Source organism: Saccopteryx leptura, chromosome 6 (assembly GCF_036850995.1).
Source record: "Saccopteryx leptura isolate mSacLep1 chromosome 6, mSacLep1_pri_phased_curated, whole genome shotgun sequence".
Taxonomy (NCBI): Eukaryota; Metazoa; Chordata; class Mammalia; order Chiroptera; family Emballonuridae; genus Saccopteryx; species Saccopteryx leptura.
Genome location: NC_089508.1, coordinates 90,126,164 through 90,140,577, shown reverse-complemented (window position 1 = coordinate 90,140,577; position 14,414 = coordinate 90,126,164). Strand labels below are relative to the sequence as shown.

Here is a 14,414-nt window from a genome sequence, read left to right as displayed (position 1 = left end):
CATTCGAACCAACTGAGCCACTGGCTACAAGAGAGGAAATGGGAGAGAAAAGAGAGTGTGAGGGAGAGTGAAGCAGATGGTCACTTTTCTTGTGTGCCCTGACGAGAATCAAAACCAGGACATCCATACACTGGGCCGATGCTATATCCACTAAGCCAACTGACCAGGGCCTCCAATACTATGTTGAATAAAAGTGAGAGAGAGATTATCTTTCTCTTCTTCCTGATCTTAGAGGAAAAGCTTTTCATTTTTCACCATTAAGTATGATTTTAGGTGTGAGTTCTCATATGTGGCCTTTATTATGCTGTAGTATATACATTCCTTCTATACCCACATTTTTGAGAGTTTTTGTAAATGGTTATTGAACTTGTCAAATGGTTTTTCTTCATCTATTGAGGTGATTATGATTTTTGTCATTTTATTGTTAATGTGGCATATCACATTGATTGGATTATGTATGTTGAATCATCCTTGCATTCCTGAAATAAACCCCACTTGATCATGATATATGAACCTTTTAATGTGTTTTTGAATTTGAAAGAATTTAGAAAGTTCTGAGAACTAATATCCCTACCAACAGAATATGCAATATTGGATAGGAATAATCTTAGTTTGTAAGAACAACTCATAGCAACCCTGCTAAGCAAGAACCATCTTTTCTGCCTTGAGACTGTATACTCCCAAATGGCAAAATGGAATTTTATATTTACCACCTTTTATGGGTGGTACCCATGTTACCCAGAGCTTCCAGACACCATGCTGTATATATCGTCTCAAGTCAATTTTGAGAAATCCTATTGGACATCGTGGTCATGTGTGGTTTGATGAGAATAAAGACCCTTCTGAGGCTACCATATCTGTACTACTCTGGCTTGACATTTCTATTTATACCCTAAATTCTGAAAAATTAAGGCCAGAGTCCTTTCTACAGTAATTACCTTGTAGTCCTGTTTTCCAAATGTGTTGCCATTTATCAACACCTAAAAAGTTATTTCACTGAGACTACCTGGTGTTCCACAGTCGCCCAGGTCGAGGATTCTCAAATTGTATACATAAAAATCATGGGGTGAGTGGTTTTAAAAACAGAAATTTTTAAGCCGTACCATTCCTTAAAGGAACTGTATTCCTTAGTTCACACTTTGAGAAACACTGCTTTAGAAGACATAATAGGTTGGCGGAAAGTTGATTTTAAAATGGGTTTTGGTTTTTTTTATTTTCTGGAAGAAACTTAATGTTCTCTTTCTGTCTTGTTATTAGGTGTGAAGATATGTGACGTGTATAATGCTGTCATGGACGTGGTTAAAAAGCAGAAGCCAGAACTGCTGAATAAAATTACCAAAAACTTAGGGTAAGATGCTGTGAATGTACATTGTCATTCTGAGTCAATTTTCATGACTGGCTGAGGTCAGGCAAAATATTCTTAGGTTGATTCATCCAACACTTATGGACTGTTAAATTTTAACTATGTGCCAGACACATAATGTTATCAAAGAATGGGAGAAAGATTTAAGTTCTGCTCCAGGAATGGGGTGGAGATTATTCCAGACTGATACAGTAGATGCCAGTAGGTGTTCTAGGTTTAAATTACAAATGTTGGGAAATATTACATGGTGTATTTCCTCTTAGAGTGCCACAGCTCACATTTGGAAATTAAATAATGTGAGCCTTCTGACCCAGCAGTTGCGCTTCTGGTTATATATCGGAGGAAACCCAAACACTGGTTCAAAAGAATACTTACGCCCGTGTTCATTGGAACGTTATTTACTATAGCCAAGCTGTGGAAGCTACCAAAGTGCCCATCAGTGTACAACTAGATAAAAAAAGCCATGGTGCATATATACAATGGAATATTATTCAGCCAAATAAAAGAACAAAATCTTACCATTTGTGACAGCATGGATGGACTTGGAGAGTATTGTGCTAAGTGAAATAAGTCAGAGAAAGACAAACACCATGTAATTTCACTTATATGTGGAATCTAAAGAGCAATATAAATGAACAAAAAAACCCAGAAACAGCCTGACCTGTGGTGGTGCAGTGGATAAAGCATCAACCTGGAAATGCTGAGGTCGCCGGTTCGAAACCCTGGGCTTGCCTGGTCAAGGCACATATGGGAGTTGATGCTTCCAGCTCCTCCCCCCCTGTGTGTGTCTCTCTCTCTCTCTTTCTCTCTCTCTCTCTCTCTCTCTCTCCCTCTCTCTCTCCTCTCTAAAATGAATAAATAAAATTAAAAAAAAATTAAAAACAAAAAAACAAAAACCAGAAACAGACTCCTACAGAGAACAGAGTGGTGGTTACCTGATAGGAAGGGCTTTAAGAGACTGGGTGAAAAAAATGAAGAGATTGAGAAGTATAGATTGGTAGTTGCAAAGTAGTCATGGGGATATAAAGTACAGCATAGAAAATATAGGCAGTAATATTGTAATAACTATGTATGATGTCAGTTTAGTACTGGAAATATTATCTAACCACTATGCTGTACATCCAAAAACTAATACAAAGTAATATTGAATGTAAACTGTAATTGAAAAATGTAATTAAATAAATAATTTTGGGTTATGAAAAAAATTAAGTACTTTGAGATGTCCTATTGTTTTTAAAAAATGGTTTGAATTTATATTTAATCTAGTGTTTCACAAGTGTATTTGACCATTGAACACCTAGAAATAACTGATAACATCTTAAACAATCATAGACATTTTGAGAAACAAAAGCTTTAGGTAGTCTCCTTAGATGGAAATTAGTTTGGGTATGGACTTCTCTAATGGATAAGAGGAAGTGTATTGATCTAATACCAAGTCTTAGCCCATGTGACTTAGTAAATCTAGTTCTCAACATTCCACTAAAAATTGCCTCTCTTAATCTTATTACTGTCTTAATAATGTACCCCTTAATAGTCTCTACTAAGCTTATAGGAAAACACCTAACTTGATTTTATGGTGGAGATAAAAATTTAAATGTGAGTGAATAAGCTAAAATAAAGAATACTTGATACAATAAATGTTACGTGGGGTACTTAATTAGGATATTATTTTCAACTTATAAAAGTGCAAATACTATTTTCTAATCCTCTTCCTTAACTGACTGATCAGCAGCAGCATATCACTCAACATGTTTGCCTGCCTTATCTTGAAAATTACAATAGAATATATCAGCCCTGGCTAGTTAGTTCAGTCGATTAGAGCATCATCCCAAAACAGCAAGGTTGCAGGTTCAGTCCTCAGTCAGGGCACATACAGAAAGTGACCCATGAATGCACAACTAAGTGGAACAACAAAATGAATGCTTCTCTCTCTCTCTCTCTCTCTCTTCCTTCCTCTCCTTGTCTCTCTAAAATCAATCAGTTAAAATTTTTTTTTGAAATATGTTGTGGGAGCATTTGAGATCTTACTTCCTGGTATATGTCATCAGTTTGGCTCAAATAAATTCTTACTGAAAAAAAAAGTGGCTACTCTGCCTATGTAGTAGCCTTCTCTCTGTCCTACTTCTTCACTTTAAACTCTGTAAGAGAGAGAGAAAGACCGCAAGAATGTACTGCTCACAAAAATTAGGGGATATTTCAAAATGAATATGGAGCTATAAAATATTCCCTAATTTTTGTGAGCAGTGTATATTGTGCTAAACCTTTTATATGTGTATATGTGTGGAATCTTTTAGCCTATTGCTAAAGTTTCTCTTCTTTTTTAGGTTTGGAATGGGAATTGAATTCCGTGAAGGCTCTTTAGTAATTAATAGTAAAAATCAGTACAAACTGAAGAAAGGTGAGTTTTACATGCACACAATAGGAAAATAATTTGAATAATTTTGCTTAGCTTTATCTCTCTCTTTTCTATGCGAAATCTACATTTCTTCACTTTTTTACAGTCATAGTCTGATTCCTGCTTTGCTATTTTAGGGATGGTTTTCAGCATCAATTTGGGATTCTCAGACCTGACTAATAAGGAAGGGAAGAAACCAGAAGAGAAAACATATGCCCTATTCATTGGTGACACAGTGCTTGTGGATGAGGTGTGTATTGTTTCTTAAGCTGTTAAGAGCTCATAAATTGACTTTTATGGGACATTTTCAACTTCACAGAATCTTTGTTTGACCCTGGCTGGTTTGCTCAGTGGATTGTCAGCCCAGAGCGTGAACATCCCAGGTTCGATCCCTGGTCAGGGCACACATGAGAAGTGACCAATGGCTTCTCTTCCCTTCCTTCTCCCCCTTCTCTCTCTTTGTCTTCCTCTCGCAATTGAGTGAGTGGCTCGATTGGTTGAGTGTTGGCCCCGGGCACTGAGGACAGCTTGGTTGGTCCGAGCATTGGCCTCAAGCGCTGAGGACTGATGGATTGATTTGATCATCAGCCACAGACGGGGATTGCTGGGTTGATCCTGGTTGGGATGTGTGCAGGAGTCTCTCTGTCTTCCCTCTTCTCCTTTAAAAAAATAAAAGTCTTTGTTAAGTGCTAGCTAAGGAGAGAAATCCATGTGACAACCTGTACGAATACAGTTGGGAATAGAGATTGCAGTTCAAATACAGGCAATGATTTAAACTGAACTGTTATCACATTGTGGCTTGAACTTGATAATGTCAGGAGCTGATTCTAATAATGGGACTGATTTTATTTATTTATTTATTTATTTTTACAGGAACAGAGAGAGTGATAGATAGGGACAGACAGACAGGAACAGAGAGAGATGAGAAGCATCAATCATCAGTTTTTTGTTGCGGCGCCTTAGTTGTTAATTGATTGCTTTCTCATATATGCCTCGACTGCGGGCCTTCAGCAGACCGAGTAACCCCTTGCTCGAGCCAGTGACCTTGGTCCAAGCTGGTGAGCTTTTTTTTTGCTCAAGCTAGATGAGCCCGCACACAAGCTGGTGACCTCGGGGTCTCGAACCTGGGTCCTTCCGCATCCCAGTCCAACGCTCTATCCATTGTGCCACCACCTGGTCAGGCTGATTTTATTTTTAATAATGGCTTTTTTGAGCTTCAATTAACATCATATAATTAACCACTTAAAGTTTACAGGTGATTTATTGGTTTTTAGTATGTTCACAGTTGTTCGAGTTATGATCACAGTTTAATTTTAGAACATTTTCATCACTTCAGAAAAACCCTAAACCCATTTGCCCCTAAGCTCCGCAGGTCTGGATGAACTTTCTGTCCCTAAGGATTTGACTGGTTTGTACATTTATGGTTTTCTGTGACTGGTCTTTTTTCACTTCTCAGGAACAGATTTCTTTTTTTTTTTTTTTTTTTTTGACAGAGGGACGGAGACAGGTAGGGAGAGAGAGGAGAAGCATCAGCTTATAGTTGTATCACTTTAGTTGTTGACTGCTTCTCATATGTGCTTCTCCAGCCAAGTCAGCGACCATGGGATCATGTCAGTGATCTCACGCTCAAGCCGGATGAGCCCACACTCAAGCTGCCATCCTTAGAGTTTCAAACCTGGGCCCTCAGCATCCCAGGTCAACACTCTATCCACTGCACCACCACCCATCAGAGAGGAACTGATCCTTTATGATGAGGAGAGCAAATATTTCAGTGTTCTTAAAGCTAAGCACTTTTATGCATTAATTTACTGAATTCTTACAATAATTCTGTTAAGTAGATTCCTTATCTTTGTATACAGAAAAATAAACTGAGGTAGAAAGGAGTTTAATTAATTTGCCAGTTGTTACACAGGTAATTGGAGATTTAGCCAAATTTCAAATCTCACCTGTATTCTTAACTATTATCCCAATGTTGCCAACCAGATTATAGTTCCTACCGAGAGATGGGACCTAAGAAATGTATTTATTCATTATCAGAGATTATAGTTTTCAGAGGTTCATAGCATTGCCCAGGTGCATACTAGGTTAGAAGATGGAAGTATTTCATTTAAATGTTCTTTTAGGTATCTGACTTCTCCTTTTTATTCTAGGATGGCCCAGCCACTATTCTCACTTCTGTGAAGAAGAAAGTAAAGAATGTGGGCATTTTTCTAAAGGTAGGAAGAGGATAAATGTGGTATAGGAAGTTAGGGTACAGAGATAAGATAAACAGTATTGGCTAAAAAAATTAAAATGCCAATTTCTGATAATGACTCTTCCCCCATAGAATGAAGATGAAGAAGAAGAGGAAGAGGAGAAAGATGAGGCCGAAGACCTGTTGGGAAGAGGTTCTCGGGCAGCATTACTTACAGAAAGAACACGAGTGAGTTTACTGTTTAAACTACATGGACCTCATATCTTCTTGTATGGTTCACGTGTTCTGATAGCTTGGATTTTTTTTTTTCTTCTCCAGAATGAAATGACTGCGGAAGAGAAGAGAAGAGCACATCAGAAAGAACTGGCAGCTCAACTCAATGAGGAGGCAAAGAGGCGATTGACTGAGCAGAAAGGAGAACAGCAGATTCAAAAGTAAGAGTTTAGCCTGACCTGCGGTGGAGCAGTGGGTAAAAGCATCGACCTGGAATGCTGAGGTCGCTGGTTCGAAACCCCGGGCTTCCCTGGTCAAGGCACATATGGGAGTTGATGCTTTCTGCTCCTCCCCCCCTTCTCTCTCTGTCTCTCTTTCTGTGTCTCCTCTCTCTAAGATAAATAAATAAAATCTAAAATAAATAAATAAATAAAAGTTCTTCTCAATGAAAATGTGTCCCTTGTTTAAAAAAAAAAAATTAAAAAAAAAAAAAAAAGTAAGAGTTTGCATTGAGCAGTAAGATTGTTTCAGGGTTATATGTGATTTGCAGAAATTTCTCAAAACTTCTTTATCTTCACTCCAGAGCTCGCAAATCTAATGTATCCTATAAAAACCCATCTTTGATGCCTAAGGAACCACATATTCGGGAAATGAAGATTTATATTGATAAGAAATATGAGACTGTAATAATGCCTGTGTTTGGCATAGCGACACCGTTTCACATTGCCACGATCAAGGTATTAACATTGAATTATGTAGGTTCCCTACAGCCTGCTTCTTAACACATAGTAATTGGGCTTCCTTTAGAATATTGTTCTAAATCATCTCTCCCACTCTTCTCCTTCACACTGTACCCTTCTCACTCACCTCCTGCTATCATTTTCCTTTCTTTCCAGTTTTCATTTTGTAGAAAGTTAAATGATTTAATCTAGAAAAAGAATTTTTCTCTTTCCTTGAACTTATTTAAACCTGTAGTTGTGCATATGGCATAAAGTATTTTGAGAACTCGTGATTCTTTTAGAAGCACATTCAGTCATATAAATGCTAGAAATGTAGTTTATTAGTTTAAGGTTTACAGGCTAGGTTTAGCAGTCAGCTTATTTGTTTATTTTAATGCTTTTTTTTTTCAAACAGAATATAAGTATGTCGGTGGAAGGAGATTATACATACCTGCGAATCAACTTCTACTGCCCAGGCAGTGCTCTGGGCAGGAATGAGGGCAACATTTTTCCTAATCCAGAAGCCACTTTTGTCAAGGAAATGTGAGTTCCCAGGAAAGCAACCATCCCTGAATCCCTGCTCGCTGGAATGGCACTCTCAGAAACATTCCATTCTCTTTGCAGTGGCCTCCACTGTCTAGTGAATGGCAGAGCCTCCCACAGTAGCACTTGTTTAGGATCACCTCGCAGGCTTTATACTATGTTGAGGATGAAACATAATTTGGACTCCTCATGAAAATATTTTTTACTTACTACACATGCTTTGCAATAGAATCTCAAGGAAATTATGTGCCACATAGGTGTCTATTCCTTCATGGTGAGGAATGGGATAATTTGGGAGGTTATGCCAGATTTGAAAAATAAGTGTGCCCCATCTAATGGATCAGGCCATAACCTTCTCTGTTTGAGAGAAGAAGGGAAAGTATTTTTTTTAAGCTTTCCAGACATTGTGTGAGACTGTTTTCTTCTAAAAATGTTAAGCCAGTTATAAAATATAGTAATGAGTGTAGGTTACCTAGCCTGATGAAGAAACGTATATAAATGCTTTCCCCTTTCTATAGTACATACCGAGCTTCAAATATAAAGGCACCCGGAGAACAGACAGTACCAGCCTTGAATCTTCAGAACGCTTTTCGAATTATAAAAGAGGTACAAAAGCGTTATAAGACTCGGGAAGCAGAAGAGAAAGAGAAGGAGGTGAGTCTGAACACAAACAAAGCATCTTTCTGCAAAAGGACACATGGGTGTGGAGGACATGTAAAGATACGTTAAGATTCACATTAATTTTCATTTTGCTTAGGGCATCGTGAAACAAGACTCCTTGGTGATCAATCTAAACCGGAGTAACCCCAAACTGAAAGATCTATACATCCGTCCAAACATTGCCCAAAAGAGGATGCAAGGCTCACTGGAGGCCCATGTCAATGGTATGGATGATCTCTCATGTGCCTGGGCTTTTCATCAGGGGCACATTTGTAGGAATAACAAGTCAGGTAAGACAGTATGGCAAGGAAATGCCGGGAGAAATCTACTCACGTTACTCTATGAAAAGAATGAAAGGAAAGCTCTGTACAGTTGTCATTTCCTCTGGCCCTGTTCAGATCAGCCAGGAAAAATACCGTGCCTTTTGGCCAACCTAATGGTGCTGCTTGATAATTAACTGCTTCCTCCACTCCTCCCCCCAGGTTTCCGTTTCACATCTGTTCGAGGAGACAAAGTGGATATTCTGTACAATAACATCAAGCATGCATTGTTCCAGCCCTGTGATGGAGAAATGATTATTGTCTTGCACTTTCACCTCAAGGTATCCCTTTCTACTCACTAGCTATGTGATCTTGGGCAAGAATCTTTCTGTCAACCTCTGTCCTTTAAATTAGTGATGAAAAATGTCACTGATCATATAAGGTCATTCAGAAGATTAAATAAAAAATGCTTACGAAGTCCACAGTACCTGACATATTAAGGTGCTAAGCATGTTTGTTCCTTTGGTGTGATTGATAATGACCACCAAAACATAAAAAGTCTCCAAATTTCTCTTTCTGAAATGAAAGTTTTTGCTTTAGATACAATTTATTACCAATATATTCTCCAAAGTTCATTCTAAAACATAGGAGTACTTTTAAAGTTTATATCTATCCTCTTTCACATTCCCAAATGTCATTAATTTATGATGACTTTAGAAATGGTTTAACTATTTTAACTTAAGTGCTGTTGTTTCTAGTATAGACATTTCTATATTTTCACATTTTGTTTGTTGTTGTTATCTTGCCTTTTATCTGCTGTGTAGAATAAGTCTTCTGATTTTCTTGTTCTTTTTGATTTGTTCCCTCAGAACGCCATCATGTTTGGGAAGAAGAGGCACACAGATGTACAGTTTTACACAGAAGTGGGAGAGATCACCACGGATTTGGGGAAACATCAGCATATGCATGACCGAGATGACCTCTATGCTGAGCAGGTCTGTGAAATTTAGTTTTTATTTTCAGAGTCATGAAATAGAATGTGATCCAGGTCTGAGCTCAGTAATTGTTATATTTTGTAAACAACCCCTGAATTTATTTGCTGACCTGGTATGGTATAGTGGTTTATGGATTAGACTAAGGTTGCAGACTCAGCTCTACAATTAATGGTTTGGTGGCTTTTAACTAGGTATACCCATTAGTATCAGTTATGAATACAAAACCATTTCAGACTTTTTGAAGAGATATGCTATTAACAAGTAAAGTGATAGCTATAGTTAACTAGTACTTTTTTCTTCTGCAGATGGAACGAGAAATGAGGCACAAACTGAAAACTGCCTTTAAAAATTTTATTGAGAAAGTAGAGGCTCTAACTAAGGAGGAACTGGAATTTGAAGTGCCTTTTAGGGACTTGGGGTAACATATCTCACTTTTCTTCCTCCCCACTGGTCTACCCTCTAGAAAAATGGGTATTCTTCCTTTAATAATAATTTAACGTACCATGTCCTTTTCATATAACTGATAACCTTTGAGATATCTATTTCCTCTTGAAACTTTAAGGGCTAGGATGAGTGGCTAAGAATGGAAATGAGTCTTGACTGAGTATGCTGGAGTTGTTGGGAATGAGAAAAGGAAAGAAGTTTATTGTGACAGCAGCAATTTCTCTTTCATTGAGTTTAGTCTTATATGAGTTTCTTTTGTTACTCTCTTCTAGATTTAATGGAGCTCCCTATAGGAGTACCTGCCTCCTTCAGCCCACTAGCAGTGCATTGGTAAATGCTACGGAATGGGTGAGTGTTTCGTACCCCATTTTAGTAGGAAAATTATAGAGAGGGGGAAAAGAGAGAGAGAGAGAGCAAAGGAAAGAGAATGGGGAGGTGGATAGGAGGCATCAGCTACCATATGTGTCTTGACCAGGCAGGCCCAGGGCTTCGAACTGGTGACTTCAGTGTTCTGAGTCGATGCTTTATCTACTCCACCACCACAGGTCGAGCAAATGAATGATTCTTTAAAAGCTTCTTTAAATAGTTTTTTTCAGGCCTGACCTGTGGTGGCGCAGTGGATAAAGCGTCGACCTGGAAATGCTGAGGTCACCGGTTCGAAACCCTGGGCTTGCCTGGTCAAGGCACATACGGGAGTTGATGCTTCCAGCACCTCCTCCCCTTCTCTCTGTCTCTCCTTTCTCTCTCTCTCTCTCTCTCTCTCTCCCTCCCTCTCCTCTCTAAAATGAATAAATAAAAAAAATTAAATCGTTTTTTTCATAGTGTTTTTTTTTTTGTTTTTTTGGGGTTTTTTTTGTATTTTTCTGAAGCTGGAAACAGAGAGACAGACTCCCGCATGCGCCCGACCGGGATCCACCCGGCACGCCCACCAGGGGGCGATGCTCTGCCCCTCCGGGGCGTCGCTCTGTTGCGACCAGAGCCACTCCAGCGCCTGGGGCAGAGGCCAAGGAGCCATCCCCAGCGCCCGGGCCATCTTTGCTCCAATCCAATGGAGCCTCGCTGCGGGAGGGGAAGAAAGAGACAGAGAGGAAGGAGAGGGGGAGGGGTGGAGAAGCAGATGGGTGCTTCTCCTGTGTGCCCTGTCTGGGAATCGAACCCTGGACTGCTGCACGCCAGGCCGACACTCTACCACTGAGCCAACCAGCCAGGGCCTTTTTCATAGTTTCTTTACATAGTTTCTTTAAATTTATTCTTCTTCAGAGAAGATTTTGATCTTGCAGATTCTTTTACTGAGGCTCCTTAATGTGTTGTAGTGCTATTTTTTTATTATTATTATTATTATAATTACACACACACACACACACACACACACACGGCAGAGAGAGTCAGAGAGAGGGATAGACAGGAATGGAGAGAGATGAGAAGCATCAATCATCAGTTTTTCCTTGCGACCCCTTAGTTGTTCATTGATTGCTCTCTCATATGTGCCTTGACCGTGGGCCTTCAGCAGACTGAGTAACCCCTTGCTCGAGCCAGCGACCTTGGGTCCAAGCTGGTGAGCTTTGCTCAAGCCAGATGAGCCTGCGCTCAAGCTGGCGACCTTGGGGTCCTGAACCTGGGTCTTCCGCATCCCAGTCTGACGCTCTATCCACTGCGCCACCGCCTGGTCAGGCTATAGTGCTATTTAGCCTTTTCCAAAAGAACAAGTTAGCCTGACCAGTGGTGATGGAGTGGATAGAGTGCTCACTGTGGGTGCTCAGGTGTCCAATTCAAAACCTGAGGTTGCTGGTTTGAGCAAGGGGTCACTGGCTCAGCTGGAGCCCCTGAGGCATGTATGAGCCCTGCCCCAGTCAAGGCTGGTATGAGAAGCAATGAACAACTAAAGTGACGCAACTATGAGTTGATGCTTCTCATCCTCCCTGCTCCCTGCGCCCCACACACACAAACACAGAACAGTTTATCCTTTATGTAGTGATTTAGATTCTGAAAGTATTTGAAAATGTTAGTGCTTGGGCAAAGATTGTATGATAATGATCAGTTCTTCCTTGACAGCCACCTTTTGTGGTGACATTGGATGAAGTGGAGCTGATTCACTTTGAGCGGGTTCAGTTTCACCTGAAGAACTTTGATATGGTAATTGTCTACAAGGATTACAGCAAGAAAGTGACAATGATCAACGCCATTCCTGTCGCCTCTCTTGACCCCATCAAGGAATGGTTGAAGTACGTATATCTGCCAGCAACATCCCGTTTACCCCATGAACTTTATATTATAAAATTTAATTATGGTATGTTGTGTACATAACAATCAGAAATATTTAAGATGAGACAGTCTTTGAGTTTAGTTATAGAGTAGGACTTGAAAGTTTGGGACATTAGGGCTACTCCTTTTTTTCTGAATACACAACAAGTTATGTATTCTTAACAAGGAAAATCAAAGTCAGATCTTTTCTGACTGACTTTGACATGTATAAAAAGATCTGTACACATTTATAATATTTAAAAAGTAGGCTGTATTTTTTACTTGTTCGCTCTTTTTACTGAGATGAGACAGAAAAATATTTTTTAATTTTAGCCATTGACACTGCATACACTTAAACTAAAAGTATTTCTCGTGGAAGTACCCCAGAACTCCAATAAGCAGGGAGAATCCATCATTTCCTACATAAAGGGTTAGGCTTAGGTAGCCATGAGTATAGTTTGAGCTGCTTTCTACTCTCCTCCCCTCATTATCTGAGAAAGGGAGTTGTTATAAATGTAGTCAACTCTTAAGAAATAAGTTGGGAGCTTAGAAATTAACTGAGAAAAATAGATTTATGGTTTCCATGAGGATTTTCTTAAGAAACGTGCAGGTAGGTAATGCAGGATCACAAATATGTATAAATGCATATGGCTTTTTCAAGTCAGCTTGATATACAGGCTCCATGTAATAAAATTCACCAATTTAAATATACTGCTCACAAAAATTAGGGGGTATTTTATAGCTTCATATTCATTTTAAAATATCCTCTAATTTTTGTGAGTAGTAAATATGATTTGATGAGTTCCTTAACAAATGTATATAATCTCATATCAACCATCATAATCATGATATAAAACATTTCCATCACTCCTAAAAGTGCTAATAGTCAATCCCTGTAAACCCATCCCTGGTTTCTATTACTATGTATTTCCTGAAGAATCTAGAAGATTCTAGAGGAAGCTAGAATTCCACATAAAGGAAATATTCAGGATGTAATCTTTTGTATCTTGCATTCTTCACTTAGCGTAATGTTTTCAAAATTTATCCAGTTGTTGGGCATCAGTACTACATTCTTTTTATTACTAAGAGTATTCTACCTTTTAGATATTCCATATTTAACCCCTTTACCTGTTAATAGACATTTAGGTTGTTCCCATTTGGGGGCTACTATGGATAGGTGTTACAAACATTATACTTAGGTCTTTGTATGGACATATGTTTTCATTTCTCTTGGGTAACTCATCTAAGATTGGGGTTGCTGGTCATGTAGTTAAATGTATGTTTAACTATATAAGAAACTATAAAATCGTTTTCCAGAGTGCTGGAAAACCTGCAGTGTGAGAACTGTGGTGGTTCCACATCCTCAGCAGCACTTGTTGTCAGTCTTTTTAGTATCAGCTGTTATAGTAGGTGTGTATTGTTATCTTGTTGTGGTTTCAATTTGTATTTCCACCATTACTCATGGTGTTGTGCACCTTTTCATATGCTTATGTGTCATTCTATACTTTTGATGGAGTATCTTTATATTTTTTTCCCATGTTGAAACTCTGTTACTGAGTCGAAAGTATTTTTTAGGCTGGATACAAGTCTTTGATCAAATACAGATTTTCCATATAGTTTCTTCCAATAGTTTCTTTGTTTTTTTTGTTTTTGTTTTTTACAGAGACAGAGAGTCAGAGAGAGGGACAGACAGGGACAGACAGACAGGAATGGAGAGAGATGAGAAGCATCAATCATCAGTTTTTCATTGCGACACCTTACTTGTTCATTGATTGCTTTCTCATATGTGCCTTGACTGCGTGCCTTCAGCAGACCGAGTGACCCCTTGCTCAAGCCAGCAACCTTGGATCCAAGCTGGTGAGCTTTGCTCAAACCAGATGAGCTTGCGCTCAAGCTGGCAACCTCCGGGTCTCGAACCTGGGTCCTCTGCATCCCAGTCCGATGCTCTATCCACTGCACCACCTCCTGGTCAGGCTGTATTTTCTTAAGTGTCTTTTAAAAACCAGAACCGTAAATTTTTCATGAAATGTTTGATCAACTTTTTCTTTTGTAATTGTGCTCTTATGTTTTATCTAATACATTTTTGTTTAACCCAAGGCCATAAAAAAATTTTTGTTTTCTATATATTTAGGCCTTATATTTAGGTCTGTGATCCATTTTGAGTTCATTTTCTACTGTGGTATAAGGGTCAAGGTTCACACTTTGGATATATATATACAGTTCTAGTGTGAACTGTTGAAAAGATTATCTCTGATCCATTGAATTACCCATTGAATCTTTGTCCAAAAAAATTGACTCTTTCTGAATTGTATTCTGTTCCACTGGTATATGTGTCCTTATACTGATACCATACTGTTTTTTTATTGTAGTTTTATAATCTTAAAATC

The 14,414-nt window shown here is 38.8% G+C and overlaps 1 protein-coding gene across 1 annotated transcript in view; it reads left to right on the top strand.

Moving 5' to 3' along the window:
• Nucleotides 1-14,414, top strand: part of SUPT16H (SPT16 homolog, facilitates chromatin remodeling subunit) — a 51,178-nt gene that overhangs the window by 29,156 nt on the left and 7,608 nt on the right. The window contains exons 8-22 of the mRNA XM_066388223.1: nt 1,258-1,348; nt 3,688-3,761; nt 3,896-4,008; nt 5,909-5,974; nt 6,085-6,180; nt 6,271-6,386; nt 6,749-6,902; nt 7,300-7,427; nt 7,946-8,081; nt 8,185-8,311; nt 8,570-8,688; nt 9,217-9,342; nt 9,648-9,760; nt 10,059-10,134; nt 11,839-12,008. Of these exons, the coding sequence (XP_066244320.1) occupies nt 1,258-1,348; nt 3,688-3,761; nt 3,896-4,008; nt 5,909-5,974; nt 6,085-6,180; nt 6,271-6,386; nt 6,749-6,902; nt 7,300-7,427; nt 7,946-8,081; nt 8,185-8,311; nt 8,570-8,688; nt 9,217-9,342; nt 9,648-9,760; nt 10,059-10,134; nt 11,839-12,008 (1,705 nt within the window). The remainder of the gene's footprint in view (nt 1-1,257; nt 1,349-3,687; nt 3,762-3,895; nt 4,009-5,908; nt 5,975-6,084; nt 6,181-6,270; nt 6,387-6,748; nt 6,903-7,299; nt 7,428-7,945; nt 8,082-8,184; nt 8,312-8,569; nt 8,689-9,216; nt 9,343-9,647; nt 9,761-10,058; nt 10,135-11,838; nt 12,009-14,414) is intronic.